The 12,019-nt window shown below is 47.4% G+C and overlaps 1 protein-coding gene across 1 annotated transcript in view; it reads left to right on the top strand.

The window, feature by feature from the left end:
- The window catches only part of GSN (gelsolin), a 37,134-nt gene extending 27,291 nt beyond the window's left edge, over positions 1–9,843 (top strand). The window contains exons 11-17 of the mRNA XM_042780389.1: positions 1,226–1,316; positions 2,955–3,125; positions 5,345–5,519; positions 7,523–7,647; positions 7,894–7,971; positions 9,084–9,144; positions 9,674–9,843. Of these exons, the coding sequence (XP_042636323.1) occupies positions 1,226–1,316; positions 2,955–3,125; positions 5,345–5,519; positions 7,523–7,647; positions 7,894–7,971; positions 9,084–9,144; positions 9,674–9,843 (871 nt within the window). The remainder of the gene's footprint in view (positions 1–1,225; positions 1,317–2,954; positions 3,126–5,344; positions 5,520–7,522; positions 7,648–7,893; positions 7,972–9,083; positions 9,145–9,673) is intronic.
- The last annotated feature ends 2,176 nt before the right edge of the window (positions 9,844–12,019 follow it).

Here is a 12,019-nt window from a genome sequence, read left to right as displayed (position 1 = left end):
TGATCATTCACATAAACTTACAGGACCATTGTCTGCCAACCCTATATATGATCTTGGATACACTCCCCATTTCATAGACATACCTAATTGTTTAGCCTGTCCGCCCATCTATCCACCCATATACTCATGCTTGCCTTCACTGACAACGTAGTACTGTATGTTTGAAAAGGTTCATATTTGTTGTCTGTACCTCCCATGTACCATGTATTATGTTGAAATAATTTTAGACTTGCTGAAAAGTTGCAAAAATAGTACAGATTTCCCTGTACCCATTGCACAGCTTCCCCTATGTTAACACCTTATGGAGCCATAGTACAATGACCAAATCCAGGATGTTAAGATTGATACAATGCTATGTACCAATCTGGAGACTGTATTTGAATTTCACCCATTTTCCCACTCATAACCTTTTTCTGGTCTTGGATCGAATCTGGGGTCCCACATTGCCTCTAGTCCTCATGTCTCCTCCAATCTGTGACAATTCTTCAGTGTTTCCTTTTCATTCATGACCTTGACACTTTGGAAGGATACTGGCCAGTCATTTTGTAGAATGTTTCTCACTTTGAGAACCCCAGAATTTTAGATGCAGATAATGTATGCTCATAGTATAAAATTCAAAAGAAAGCATTTTTGTTATTAGCTGCATCAGCACATTGATTTTTCAGATTGTTTGTTTCTACAGATAATGTGTTGGCTATAAGAAATTTGGACAATAGTGGGAGATGTGGGGTAACCAGCCAAATCTCCTTAAACCCTACCTCTCAGAGCAGTCACCATTGACCTTTTAGTGACCATCCCTGTGGACCTTTCTCCATGAGTTCACATGAGGCTGAATCCATGGATATCTTTTCCCACAATTTGGCACCTGCTGGATTTGCCATTCCCTGACCTGCCTTTCTACCCAGAGACCTGTCCTGGTCACTGTTCCTCATCTTGAACTTGAGTCTCGGAGCACCTTCCCTCTTGGCTACCCAGGATGAAATGACCCATCATTCACTCCCCTGTGGGGGACATTTAGGATAAGCTAATCCATTCTCTGTGCTCAGATCTGTGTAAGAAGAAAAAAAGCTGAAGGTGTAGCGTGTTGGCTTGCTTCCTGGCTCTGGTTGCTCTAGGGAGAGTCCCTTTCCCTCTCTGTGTCTCAGTTGCAATACTTGTGATGTAGAGATTTGAGGATTTCTCAGGCCCAGGGCAAAGGAGGGCTGAGTATCACTTCTTTTTCCAGGCAGGGCGCCCAGTCTACCCAGGATGAGGTTGCTGCCTCTGCCATCCTGACTGCCCAGCTGGATGAGGAGCTGGGAGGTACCCCTGTCCAGGTGAGCCTGACCTACTGCCTTTCTGGGCCTTGTTTGATTGTCCACCATCCATCCATCTATCCACCCACCCAATCATGTAACAGATATTTATTTACCCAGGGCTTCCATGTGCCTGACACTGTCTGTAGCAGGGAACTCACAGACATTGTTGGCCTTGCCTGATGGAGTTTATAGTGTAATGGGGACATAGTCATTCAACAAACAAGCACACGAATGAATGAACACACTGTTGTAAGCAGTGATTGAAAATGATAAGGTTCTGTGAAAGAGAGTAGCAGCAGAGGCAGCATGGAGGTATAGGACATAAATTCCAGATAGGATGTAACTGGATTAGTGAATGCATCCCTGGGAAACAGATTCTTCAGCTAGGGCTAAAAGATGAGCAGGAGTTGACCAGGCAAAGAATGAAGGAAAGCACATTCCAGGCAGAAGAAACAATCTATACAAAGTCCCTGAGTAGGAGAGTATTAGGGCGAGGGGGAAAGTGCCATGACAAGACGCCGTAGAGATGCTAGAGGGACCAGAACACCCAGAGTGCATGGTGAGGACGTTGACTTTGATCCTAAGAACAACAAGAAGCTTTGGGATGATGAATCTGACAGGAAGGGATTTATAGGTTTAAAAGGTCACTCTTGCTATAGTGTGGGGCCCTGGAGGGCAGGAGAGCAAGGTCCAGGAGATGTGGAGGAAGCAGACAAGAATTCTGCTTCCTGCACCCTACCCTTGGAGTGGACATGGCTTAAAGATTTGGATATGGGGTTGGTGCCTTAACTTTTGTCTCTGACAGTGGTGTCTTTCTGGGTGCCAGACAATAAGGGAGATGTTCAATGTCTTATCTCATTTTATCCCAACAACAGCCTTGGGAGCAGCATTCCTGGGCCCATTTTACACGGGAAGAACCTGAGAGGTTGAGTCAATATCAAGTCCTCACTGTCAGGGTGGAGCTGGGATTTCAGCTCTAATCAGGCAGTGGTGGGTCATGGTGAGAAGTTACCACAATAAACCAAACATACACATGAGATTAAGTTCTAGCTTTAATTAGCCAGGGCTACAAATCTCATCTGAAACTCTGGGCACACAGGGCAGGAGCAGATGTGATATATCTCAGTGTAGGCCTCCTTGCCCCCTTCCTTTCCACCACCCAGCCCCTGACTGCAGCCTGCATCTGGTGAGCCACAGGCTGTTCAGGAAGGGGTCTCTCCAGGTCAGGAGAGCTCTGTTCTCACCACTCCACTGGCTTTCATACCCAGGGATGACGTCATTATCCTAGAAGAATGTCTACAAGCAATCCCCATGCTTCCATTTAAGGGAATATTTGAAAACATGGGCTCTCCTGGTTCTTGGACCAGAATCAGGGTCAGCAAGCAGGTCCCAATGGGAGGCGAGGGACAGCCCAGATAGTACCCTGGGGAACTCAGTGCTGTCTCCAACCTTCCTGGAACTCCTGTGTCCCTGTCCAGTGCCTGTATGCTGACTGGTCCTGTTCCATACCACAGAGACACAAGTGTGATGGCCTCATTTTGGGGATGGGGTGGACCTAGGCCATACTGGCTGGGTGTGGGAAGGGTTAGCCCAGTACCTCACAGAAGACTAATGCCTTCTCCTCCTTCTCTGACTTGTTCTTTTGTCTGCCTGCAGAGCCGTGTGGTCCAAGGCAAGGAGCCTGCCCACCTCATGAGCCTATTTGGCGGGAAGCCCATGATCATCTACAAGGGTGGCACTTCCCGTGATGGCGGGCAAACTGCCCCTGCCAGTACTCGCCTCTTCCAGGTCCGGGCCAGCAGCTCTGGAGCCACCCGGGCCGTTGAGGTAATAATGCCCAGGCCTGGACCACAGGGAGGGGGCTGGCCTCTCTGGAACTTCCCAGGCTTGATGGCCCAATCTCTGGGCAAAGGGCCCTGAGTTTGGGTGAGGTGGTTAAGCAGCTCTTTGTGCTTTCCTGCAATGCCAGTGTAATTGTATGTCTTAGCCTTCTTCCTATTTCTCTTTTTTTTTTTTAGGATTTGGGTGAAGATTTACAGAGTAAATTCACTTTTCATACAGCAGTTCACATATACTTTGTCTCATGTCATTGACCAAAATTTACAATGCAGCAGCTCCCCTCCTACTTCCTCCCCATAGTTACCTCCTCCCAGTGTCCATCCCTTCATACTCTTCTGCACCCTGAGCTATCTCCCTGTGCATAAGCAGCCCTTCCTTCTCCCATGATTGTTCTCTCCAGGGCGTGTGTCTACTTGAGGTAAATGTTTAACTCACATGCCTGTACTTTGTTTGGCTGGAAACCACAGTTGTGGGTTCAATTCCAGACCTGAAGGGCAGCTAGGGGCCATAGTCTCAGTGGTTACACCAGGCTCTATTGGACCAGCAAACCTGGTCCCCACCTTCTTTTTTTTTTTTTTTTTTGCCTCCAAATGATTTTGAGTTTTGTTCCACATTGTTCTCCCTCTCTATGCAGGATCTCCTACATCCCTTCCAAGTGGATGGCAGTGGTAGCTGGGCACCATCTAGTTCTTCTGGTCTCATAGTTGTATAGGTTGCAGATCGGATGGTATACCAGTCGCTAGGACTGATTGTTTCTATTAATTTTGGTTTTCTTCTTTCTTCTTGATGAGGAGAGACCCATTGTTGCATCTAGATGGCAGCTTGCTAGCTTTTAAGGTCCCAGTCGCTACTCACCAAAGTAGTAGGTGGAACAATGTTTTGTATAGTATGTTATGCCAATTGAGCTTGATGTCCCCTGCGACTATGGTCCCAAGCCCACAGGATCAACTACTTGGTCCCTCTGGGTAGCTGGCTGTGACCAAGTAATGACCATAACCTTGCCCCTTGTCAGCTCTACTATACACCTGGGAATTCTGATCATTCACATGAACTTATAGGCCCATTGTCTGCCAACCCTATATATGATCTTGGATACATTCTCCATTTAGACATACCTAATGTTTAGCTTGTTCACCTATCTATCCGTCCATATACCCATGTTTGCTTTCACTGACAACTCAGTACTGTATATGCAAAAGGGTTCATATTTGTTGTCTGTACTGCCCATGTAACTCTCTATGTCTTTCTCATCCTCAATGCTGCCATATTGGTCACTCACATTTGGTACATTGCCCTTCTCTTCACCCAAATCAATATTTATCTCTATCTATCTAACAGCATTCCCTCCCCTCCCCTCCCACCCCTGGTAACCAACAAAGAAAATGTCCTCCAATATATAAACCTTTCCTTAACTTTTACAATAACGGACTAATACAATATTTGTCCTTTTGTGACTGACTTATTTCACTCAGCATAATGTCCTCCAAGTTCATCCACGTTATGTGGTGTTTTGCAGATTCTATATTATTCTTTAGTGTTGCATAGTATTCCATTGTGTGTATGTACCATAGTTTGGTTATCCATTCCTCAGTTGTTGGACATCTAGGTTGTTTCCAAGTTTTGGCTATTGTAAATAGTGCTGCAATGAACATCGGTGTGCATATATCTGTTCTTGTTATGGCTCTTACTTCTTTAGGGTATATACCTAGTAATGGGATGGCTGGGTCAAATGATATTTGTATTTCCAACTTTTGACCTTCTTCCTATTTCAAAGATGCCTGGTTCCTCTTATACACCTTCCATAATGGACAGCTCACTAACTTCCAGATAGTCCATTCTGCACAATCCGGACACTGTTCCTGACTGCATTTTCAGTTGGCAACCATCATCTTCATGGTGGAAGGAGGAGACCTGGAGATAATCCTCCAGGATGGCCTGAGCAGCCTAGAGGAGAACCAAGACTATCACTTCCTTTGTTCTGGACATTCAACTTCTGTTATGCAGTGCAGAATTCTAGAATCCTCTTGGCTAGCCACAGTGCATTAGTGACTCACGGGAGCCAGCTAAGGCCTTCAGTGTTCAAAGTCTGTACCCTCTACGCTGGTGGGGTGTGTTTCCTCAAGGCCTCTCCTGCTGCAGTCTCCTGGGCTGTGAGGAGGGGGCTGAGGACTTTTGGTCTGGTTCCTGATTGACTGTGTCCCTCCCAGGTGATCCCTAAGGCTGGTGCGCTGAACTCCAACGATGCCTTCGTCCTGAAGACCCCCTCAACTGCCTATCTGTGGGTGGGTGCAGGGGCCAGCGAGGCCGAGAAGAAGGGGGCCCAGGAGCTGCTCCAGGTGCTGCGGGCCCAGCCCGTGCAGGTGGCAGAAGGCAGTGAGCCAGGTACGAGTCAGGGGTGGAAGGCCTGCTGCTCTCCCAGGACTCCAGTTGTTGGGTTTCTCTCCCTTCCTTCCGCCCTAGGAAGCTCTATATCCCTGTCCCTCTTCAGTGCCTGCCACCTAATGGATTAAGATAAGGCCTGTGGTCAGTAAAAGGGTGGCCTGCAGGAGTTAGGGAAAGGAGAGCTCAGTGTGGGCTGGGCAGTCAGTGAAGGCTATTTGAGGATGCTTTGAAAGACTGTGGGCAGGTTAACAGCCTCAGAGGGGCAGTGGTCTCTCCTAATCTGTGGAATCTGTGTTCAGAAATGCCACAAACTTGTTTTCTCTAGAACATAAGGTCAGGACCTCTTTCTTACGGCAGCCTTCAGTCTTTCTGCTGTGACTTTGAGCACAGCCACTCTAGCTTGATGTTTAGCAGAAATGGGAAGAGTAGCTTGATCACAAGTTATGGGCTTAAGCATAGCAAGGATGGTGAGGAGGTGCACATGAATGGGCAGCATTTTGTTCTGTTGTGTGAGTCGCTATGAGTCGGAGCTGACTTGACAGTACCTAACAAGAAGCAGCTTGGTCTAAGAGACCCTGAGTGGTGCACACGGTTAGCACACTCCGCTGCTAACTGAAAGGTTGGACATTTGAGTTCCCCTGGAGGTACGTGGGAGCTCTGGTAGCATAGTGGCTAAGGCACTTGACTGCTAACCAGAAGGCTGGCGGTTCAAACCCACCAGCCACTCCTCGGAAGGAAGATGGGGCAATCTACTTCCATAGTGATACTGCCTCGGAAACCCAAGGAGGGGTCACTATGAGTCGGGTCCGACTCGACGGCACATAACAACAACAACAACAGAGGTACGTACTTCCAAAAGTCAGCCACTGCAAACCATGGGAGCACAGTTCTACTCTGACACACATGAAGTCGCCATGAGTCAGAATTGACTTCACAGCAACTGTTTTTCTAATGCTTGGTCTAGATAAGCCCTGTCCAATAGAACCTTCTATGAGGATGGGCATATTTATATCTGCCATGTCCAATTGGGTAGTCATCTGAAGGAGCCTTGGTAACACAGTGGTTAAATGCTTGGCTGCTGACCAAAAGATCAGTGGTTCAAACCCACCAGGTGCTCTGTAGGAGAAAAATGTGGCAGTCTTCTTCTGTAAAGATTCTGTAAAGATTTATAGCCTTGGAAAGCCTATGGGACAGTTTTGCTCTGTCCTATAGGGTTGCTGTGAGTTGGAATCAACTCCATAGCAACAGATTTTGCCATATGTGGCTGCTGAGCGCTTGAAATGTGGCTAATATAACTGAACGGCTGAGGAACTGAGTTTTTAAATTATATTTAGTTTTAATTAATTTAAATTAAATTGTGACACGTGACTAGTGGCTGTCGCCTTAGAGCAAGCATAGTGGAAAGAATATGGGGATTTGAGTCAGACAAGGTTTGCATCTTGATTTTACTACTTACTAGCTGTGTGATCATGAGTGAGTTGCTTAACTTCTCTGAGCCTCACTCACCTCATTTGTTGAGTGGGAATAATTATCCCCATCCTGCGGTGCTGTCGTCAGTATCGAGCCCGAAGTAGTCTTGGCTGTGTGTCTACTGCCAACTGTGCCCTCTCTGGGCGTCTGTTTCATCACCTTCAAATTCTCTCAGGCCTCTCTGTCTTTGACCCCTGGGAATTTAAGGTGGAGTGTGGGGATTTGAGGAGCCCTGGTGGTGCAGAGGTTAAAGTACTTGGCTGCTAACCAAAAAAGTCAGCAGTTTGAACCTACCAGCCGCTCTGTGGGAGAGCAATGAGCCAAGCTGCTTCTGTAAAGATTTGCAACCCTGGAAACCCTATGGGGCAGTCCTCCTCTGCTCTACAGGGTCACTATGAGTCAGAATTGATTTGGCAGGAATGGTTGGGTTTTGGTTTGGTGGGCTTGGGCAGAATTTGTTCCGGGGTCTGATAAAAAGTGCCAGGGGAGTGGTAGCTGCATCATCTGGGAACATCCATGGCTTCCCCTCACAGACAGCTTCTGGGAGCCACTGGGTGGAAAGGCTGCCTACCGCACGTCCCCGCGGCTGAAGGACAAGAAGATGGACGCCCACCCTCCTCGTCTCTTTGCCTGCTCCAACAAAATCGGACGTTTTGTGGTGAGGCCCTGCCAAGATCACTACTTCTGCTTTCCTCTCAGGGGCAGGTTCCAAGGAGGAAGGGGGTGTCAGTGGCAGAGGCAAGGGAAACAGTTCTGATGGCATAGCATAGAGGAAGGAAGGGGGCCCCCTTCTGGCTGGAATTCACTCTGTAACTTCCAGGTGGGGCAGGAATTGAGCAAGCACTCAGAGGAGGGAAAATGTCTTGGTGATACTCTTTCATTAACCCCTTTTATTCCTCTCCAGATCGAAGAGGTTCCTGGAGAGCTCATGCAAGAAGATCTAGCCACTGATGATGTCATGCTCCTGGACACCTGGGACCAGGTGGGTGGAGGACAGAGGTGAAGGTTCTTTGAGCCCGAGGAAATGGGATAAGCTAGACTTCCAGTTCTAGGATCAGTTGCCAAAAGGGCTTAAAGGAGGCAGCCAGCACAAGGTGTTACAGGAAAAGTCCTTCAGCTACTGAAAATTTCTGAGTTTTTGTTCCTCATCTGGAAATGGGACTGATGGGACCTCCTTTGCACAATCCCATAAAATGGGATACAGGTAAAATCACCTTACAAACCCAAAGCACCAGATAAGTGCCAATCAGGTGATGTCTTCATTCTCTAGTCCCAGGATTGATGAAAAACGTGCCAGTCCACTTTGCCTCTCTTATATCTGTTAACTTGTATCTGGTGAAACTTACTCAACCGACTCAGGGTCCCCGTTCATCATTACTTGATCATACCCCTGCTCAGGCGAAGGCCTCCCTGAGAGCATAGTACCTAAGGCATTTGACTGCTAACCAGAAAGCTGCTGGTTCAAACCCACCAGCCACTCCTCAGAAGGAAGGTTGGGTGATCTACTTCCATAGTGACACCACCTCGAAAACCCAAGGAGAGGTTGCTAGGAGTCGGATCTGACTCAATGGCAATGCGTTTGGTTTTTTTTTATGAACTCTACCTTTAAGGGGATAATTCATGAACTTTTAGAGAGGGATCTCAAACTCAGTGCCTGATGGCACCTGGCATTGGTAATGTCAGTAGGTGAAGCAGGCTGGGATGGGGAGACATGAAGGAGTAGTGTGGCCTGAGACAAACTGGAACTGCCCATCTAAAGGGCAGCCACTGCTCAGCTTCATCTAAGTGAGCATAAAGACCCGGCATTGCCAGATCCTTCCATTTTTCAGGAAAAGTTGGAAATAGAGATTTTTATGTAATCAACTAGTAGCTAAATTTGTTTAAAAAGATATTGCAAGCCAACATTGGCTAATGGGTGAGCAAATAAACCATGTCTATAGGTCACCAGTTTGCCACCTCTGTTCCACATAGTTCTGTGGGTTCTGTCTTTGATGGCTTCATCCAGCCCAGCACCTGGACGCCCACCATTCTCCCTCCAGTAGCAAGTTTTGTCAGTACGCCTCATACGCTTTTTATTTCATATCTCACCTCCAGGTCTTTGTCTGGGTTGGAAAGGATTCTCAAGAAGAGGAAAAGATGGAAGCCTTGACCTCTGGTGAGGACCCAAGTCTGTCTGTTTCATGTGATGTGGTGGGAGCCACTTCCTGTGTAGGGCTGGGAATCACAACTATGGGTTGGGAACTTCCTCATCTGTAGAAAGCCCTTCATAAGCCCTGTCTGGTGCAAGGGCAGTTCAGTTCCTTCAGAAAGCTCCAGGGTATAACAGGGGAGCGGACCCCACTTCAGGTTGTCAGAATGCCCCAAGGTTTAGATGTTGGAATGCAGATTCCTAGGAGCTGAATAGCTCTGCTCTGGGAGCAGGGACCCCAACCACTGATTCTTTAATAGGGGATAGCAAGACAAAAATGACTTCCAACTATGACCCTGTCCCTCCCTGGGCACTGGTTCCTGGGCAGGGTGGTTGAGGACTCATGAGTGTCATTGCCAGTAAGGGTTGTGGCAGGCAGTAGAACATTAGGACCAAACACTGCATTTGGGAACCCCTACCCTGAACTGCCCTGTCATTGGTGGGGGAGACATTGAAAATCTCTTGGGGTTTCCTTTTCCTCCCTGTGTGTTTGCAGCTAAGCGGTATATCGAGACAGACCCAGCTAATCGGGACAGACGGACCCCCATCACTGTTGTGAAGCAAGGCTTTGAGCCTCCCTCTTTTGTGGGCTGGTTCCTTGGCTGGGATGACAACTACTGGTCTGTGGACCCCTTGGACAGAGCCATGGCTGAACTGGGAGCCTAAGAAGGGGCAGGACCCATCAGTGTCACTGGTCAGTGCCTTTTAGAACTGTCCATCCCTCGAAGAGACCCTACAGTGGGCAGGGCAACTTGGGTGTGTGTTTGTTTTTTTTACATTAGCCAAAAACAGCCTTGCAAAAAGGGTCCTTGCAAATTGTCTCAAATATCTGTGCTTTGGAGATTTAATTCAATAAAAGCTTTTGAAATGTGTTAGACAAGTGTGCCTCAACTGTTTCCTCACTCGAATACTCCTACTTACCCAATAAGTTGCCTCTGCTCTTCCAGAGTACCAAAAAAAAAAAAACCTGGTATCAAGTCAATTCTGACTTATAGCAACTGCCACTGGGTTTCCAAAGAGGTAAATCTTTATGGAAGTAGATTGCCCCATCTTCCTTCTACAGAGCAGCTGGTGGGTTTGAACTGCTAACCTTCTAGTTAAAAATCAAATGCCTTAGGTACTGTGCTAGAGTATGTCCCTGAAAATTCTGAGAATGCCCAGGGTGTTTCACATGGGCCCATGAACTACATTCACCATGTGTGTTGATCCTGGTCCTCCAAGAAGCAGATGCCAAGATGAGATGAAATCAGGGCTTCTGACTGGTTCTTCCTGCTTCAGTCATGGCTGATGAAGTGAAACGGAAACAGACTGAAATTTGTAAAATGTGGGTACCTGAAACAATAACTGTTGTTGTTATGCACCGTTGAGTTGGTCCCAACTCATAGTGACCCCTCCTTGGGTTTCCAAGATGGTATCACTACAGTAGTGGCTGGTAGGTTTGAACTGTCAGCCTTCTGGTTAGCAGTCAAGTGGCTTAGGCACTATGCTACCACAGCTCCCGAAACAATAACCAGAATAGGAAAAATTATGGATTGAAGCCTTGGAATAAGATGTGGGAGACAGGATTATTGGCCAGCACTTTGGAAAGCACCACACATTCAAGGTGGTGCTGTCAGCCACCATCTTTGAACAGGCCATCATATTTCAGACTCTGCCGATCAAGAGATTTGGTTGCTATGCAACATGCATGCTGCCCTTGTTTTCTAAGAGGGAGATTAATTTCCAGTAGGGCATCCATCTGTAATTTTCCCCATTCTGGTTATTGTTCCAGGCACCCATATTTTGCAATATCCAACCTGTCCCACTTTCACTTCATCAGCCGTAACTGAACCAGGAAGAACTAGCTCGAAGCCCTAGATTAAGTGTACAAGGATTTTATTAGGGGAAATGCCTACGTGAAAGGAAATAGGAAGGGAACTGGGGAAGGCTGGGAGAGCTGTCAGACAGAGATGCAAGCCTACCCCTGAGTGAAGCAGAGAAAAGAGGTTGAGGGGAACTGTTCTAGAATGCCTTACAGTCCAGGAAGGTTCAGCTAAGCTATCAAGGAGTCTCTGAGCCAAGAGCAAAGTATTCAGCAAAAGTCAATCAGCCAATAAAGGAGCAGGTGTGTCTTAGTTTCCATGCTACACTCAGTCAGCGGAGAGTGTGGTCTTGAAGCACGTATGAGATGGATTTCAGAGCCAGCAGCCAGGGCCCTTACTCAGTTTCAGTCTCTGTATAGAAAGTCTGCAAGGTGTGTTCTCATAGCTGCCACACCCTCTAACATTTGTCTAAACTTTCCTCTCTTCCTCTGGTTCATATCTACTTTCCCCAAGCTATTTGGCTAAATGTCTCTTCTGCTGCAGCAAAACCATCACAAGAGCTAGCCTTGGATTCTTTCAGTTCACAACCTTTGGAGTGTAGTACAGAGACTTTCCCGGTGACCCATTTGGTTACCTGGACCCTGAATCTCTGCTCATTCTCAGGTGTCACAAACTCCCTCGTGGACATTTCCGTACATTTCTGCTTCTAGACCTTTTCTCTGTAGAGGCTCCAAACTATTTCAAGGAAGCTGCTAGAAGTCAGACCCCATTCCCTTCCCTCCATCCTTCTAGTCTATTCTCATCTGGTTTCCCCCTCCTTGTTTCACACCACCCATCCCTTGTTGTTGTTGTTGTTATGTGCCGTTGAGTAGGACCCGACTCATAGTGAGTCCTCCTTGGGTTTCCGAGGCAGTATCACTACGGAAGTAGATTGCCCCATCTTCCTTCCGAGGAGTGGCTGGTGGGTTTGAACCACCAGCCTTCTGGTTAGCAGTCAAATGCCTTAGGCACTATGCTACCAGAGCTCCCCACCTACCCCT

The sequence above is a fragment of the Orycteropus afer genome, unplaced genomic scaffold, assembly GCF_000298275.1.
Source record: "Orycteropus afer afer isolate SDZICR_OR568_19922 unplaced genomic scaffold, OryAfe1.0 scaffold00037, whole genome shotgun sequence".
NCBI classification, from domain to species: Eukaryota; Metazoa; Chordata; class Mammalia; order Tubulidentata; family Orycteropodidae; genus Orycteropus; species Orycteropus afer.
This window is presented reverse-complemented; position numbering and strand designations above follow the sequence as displayed.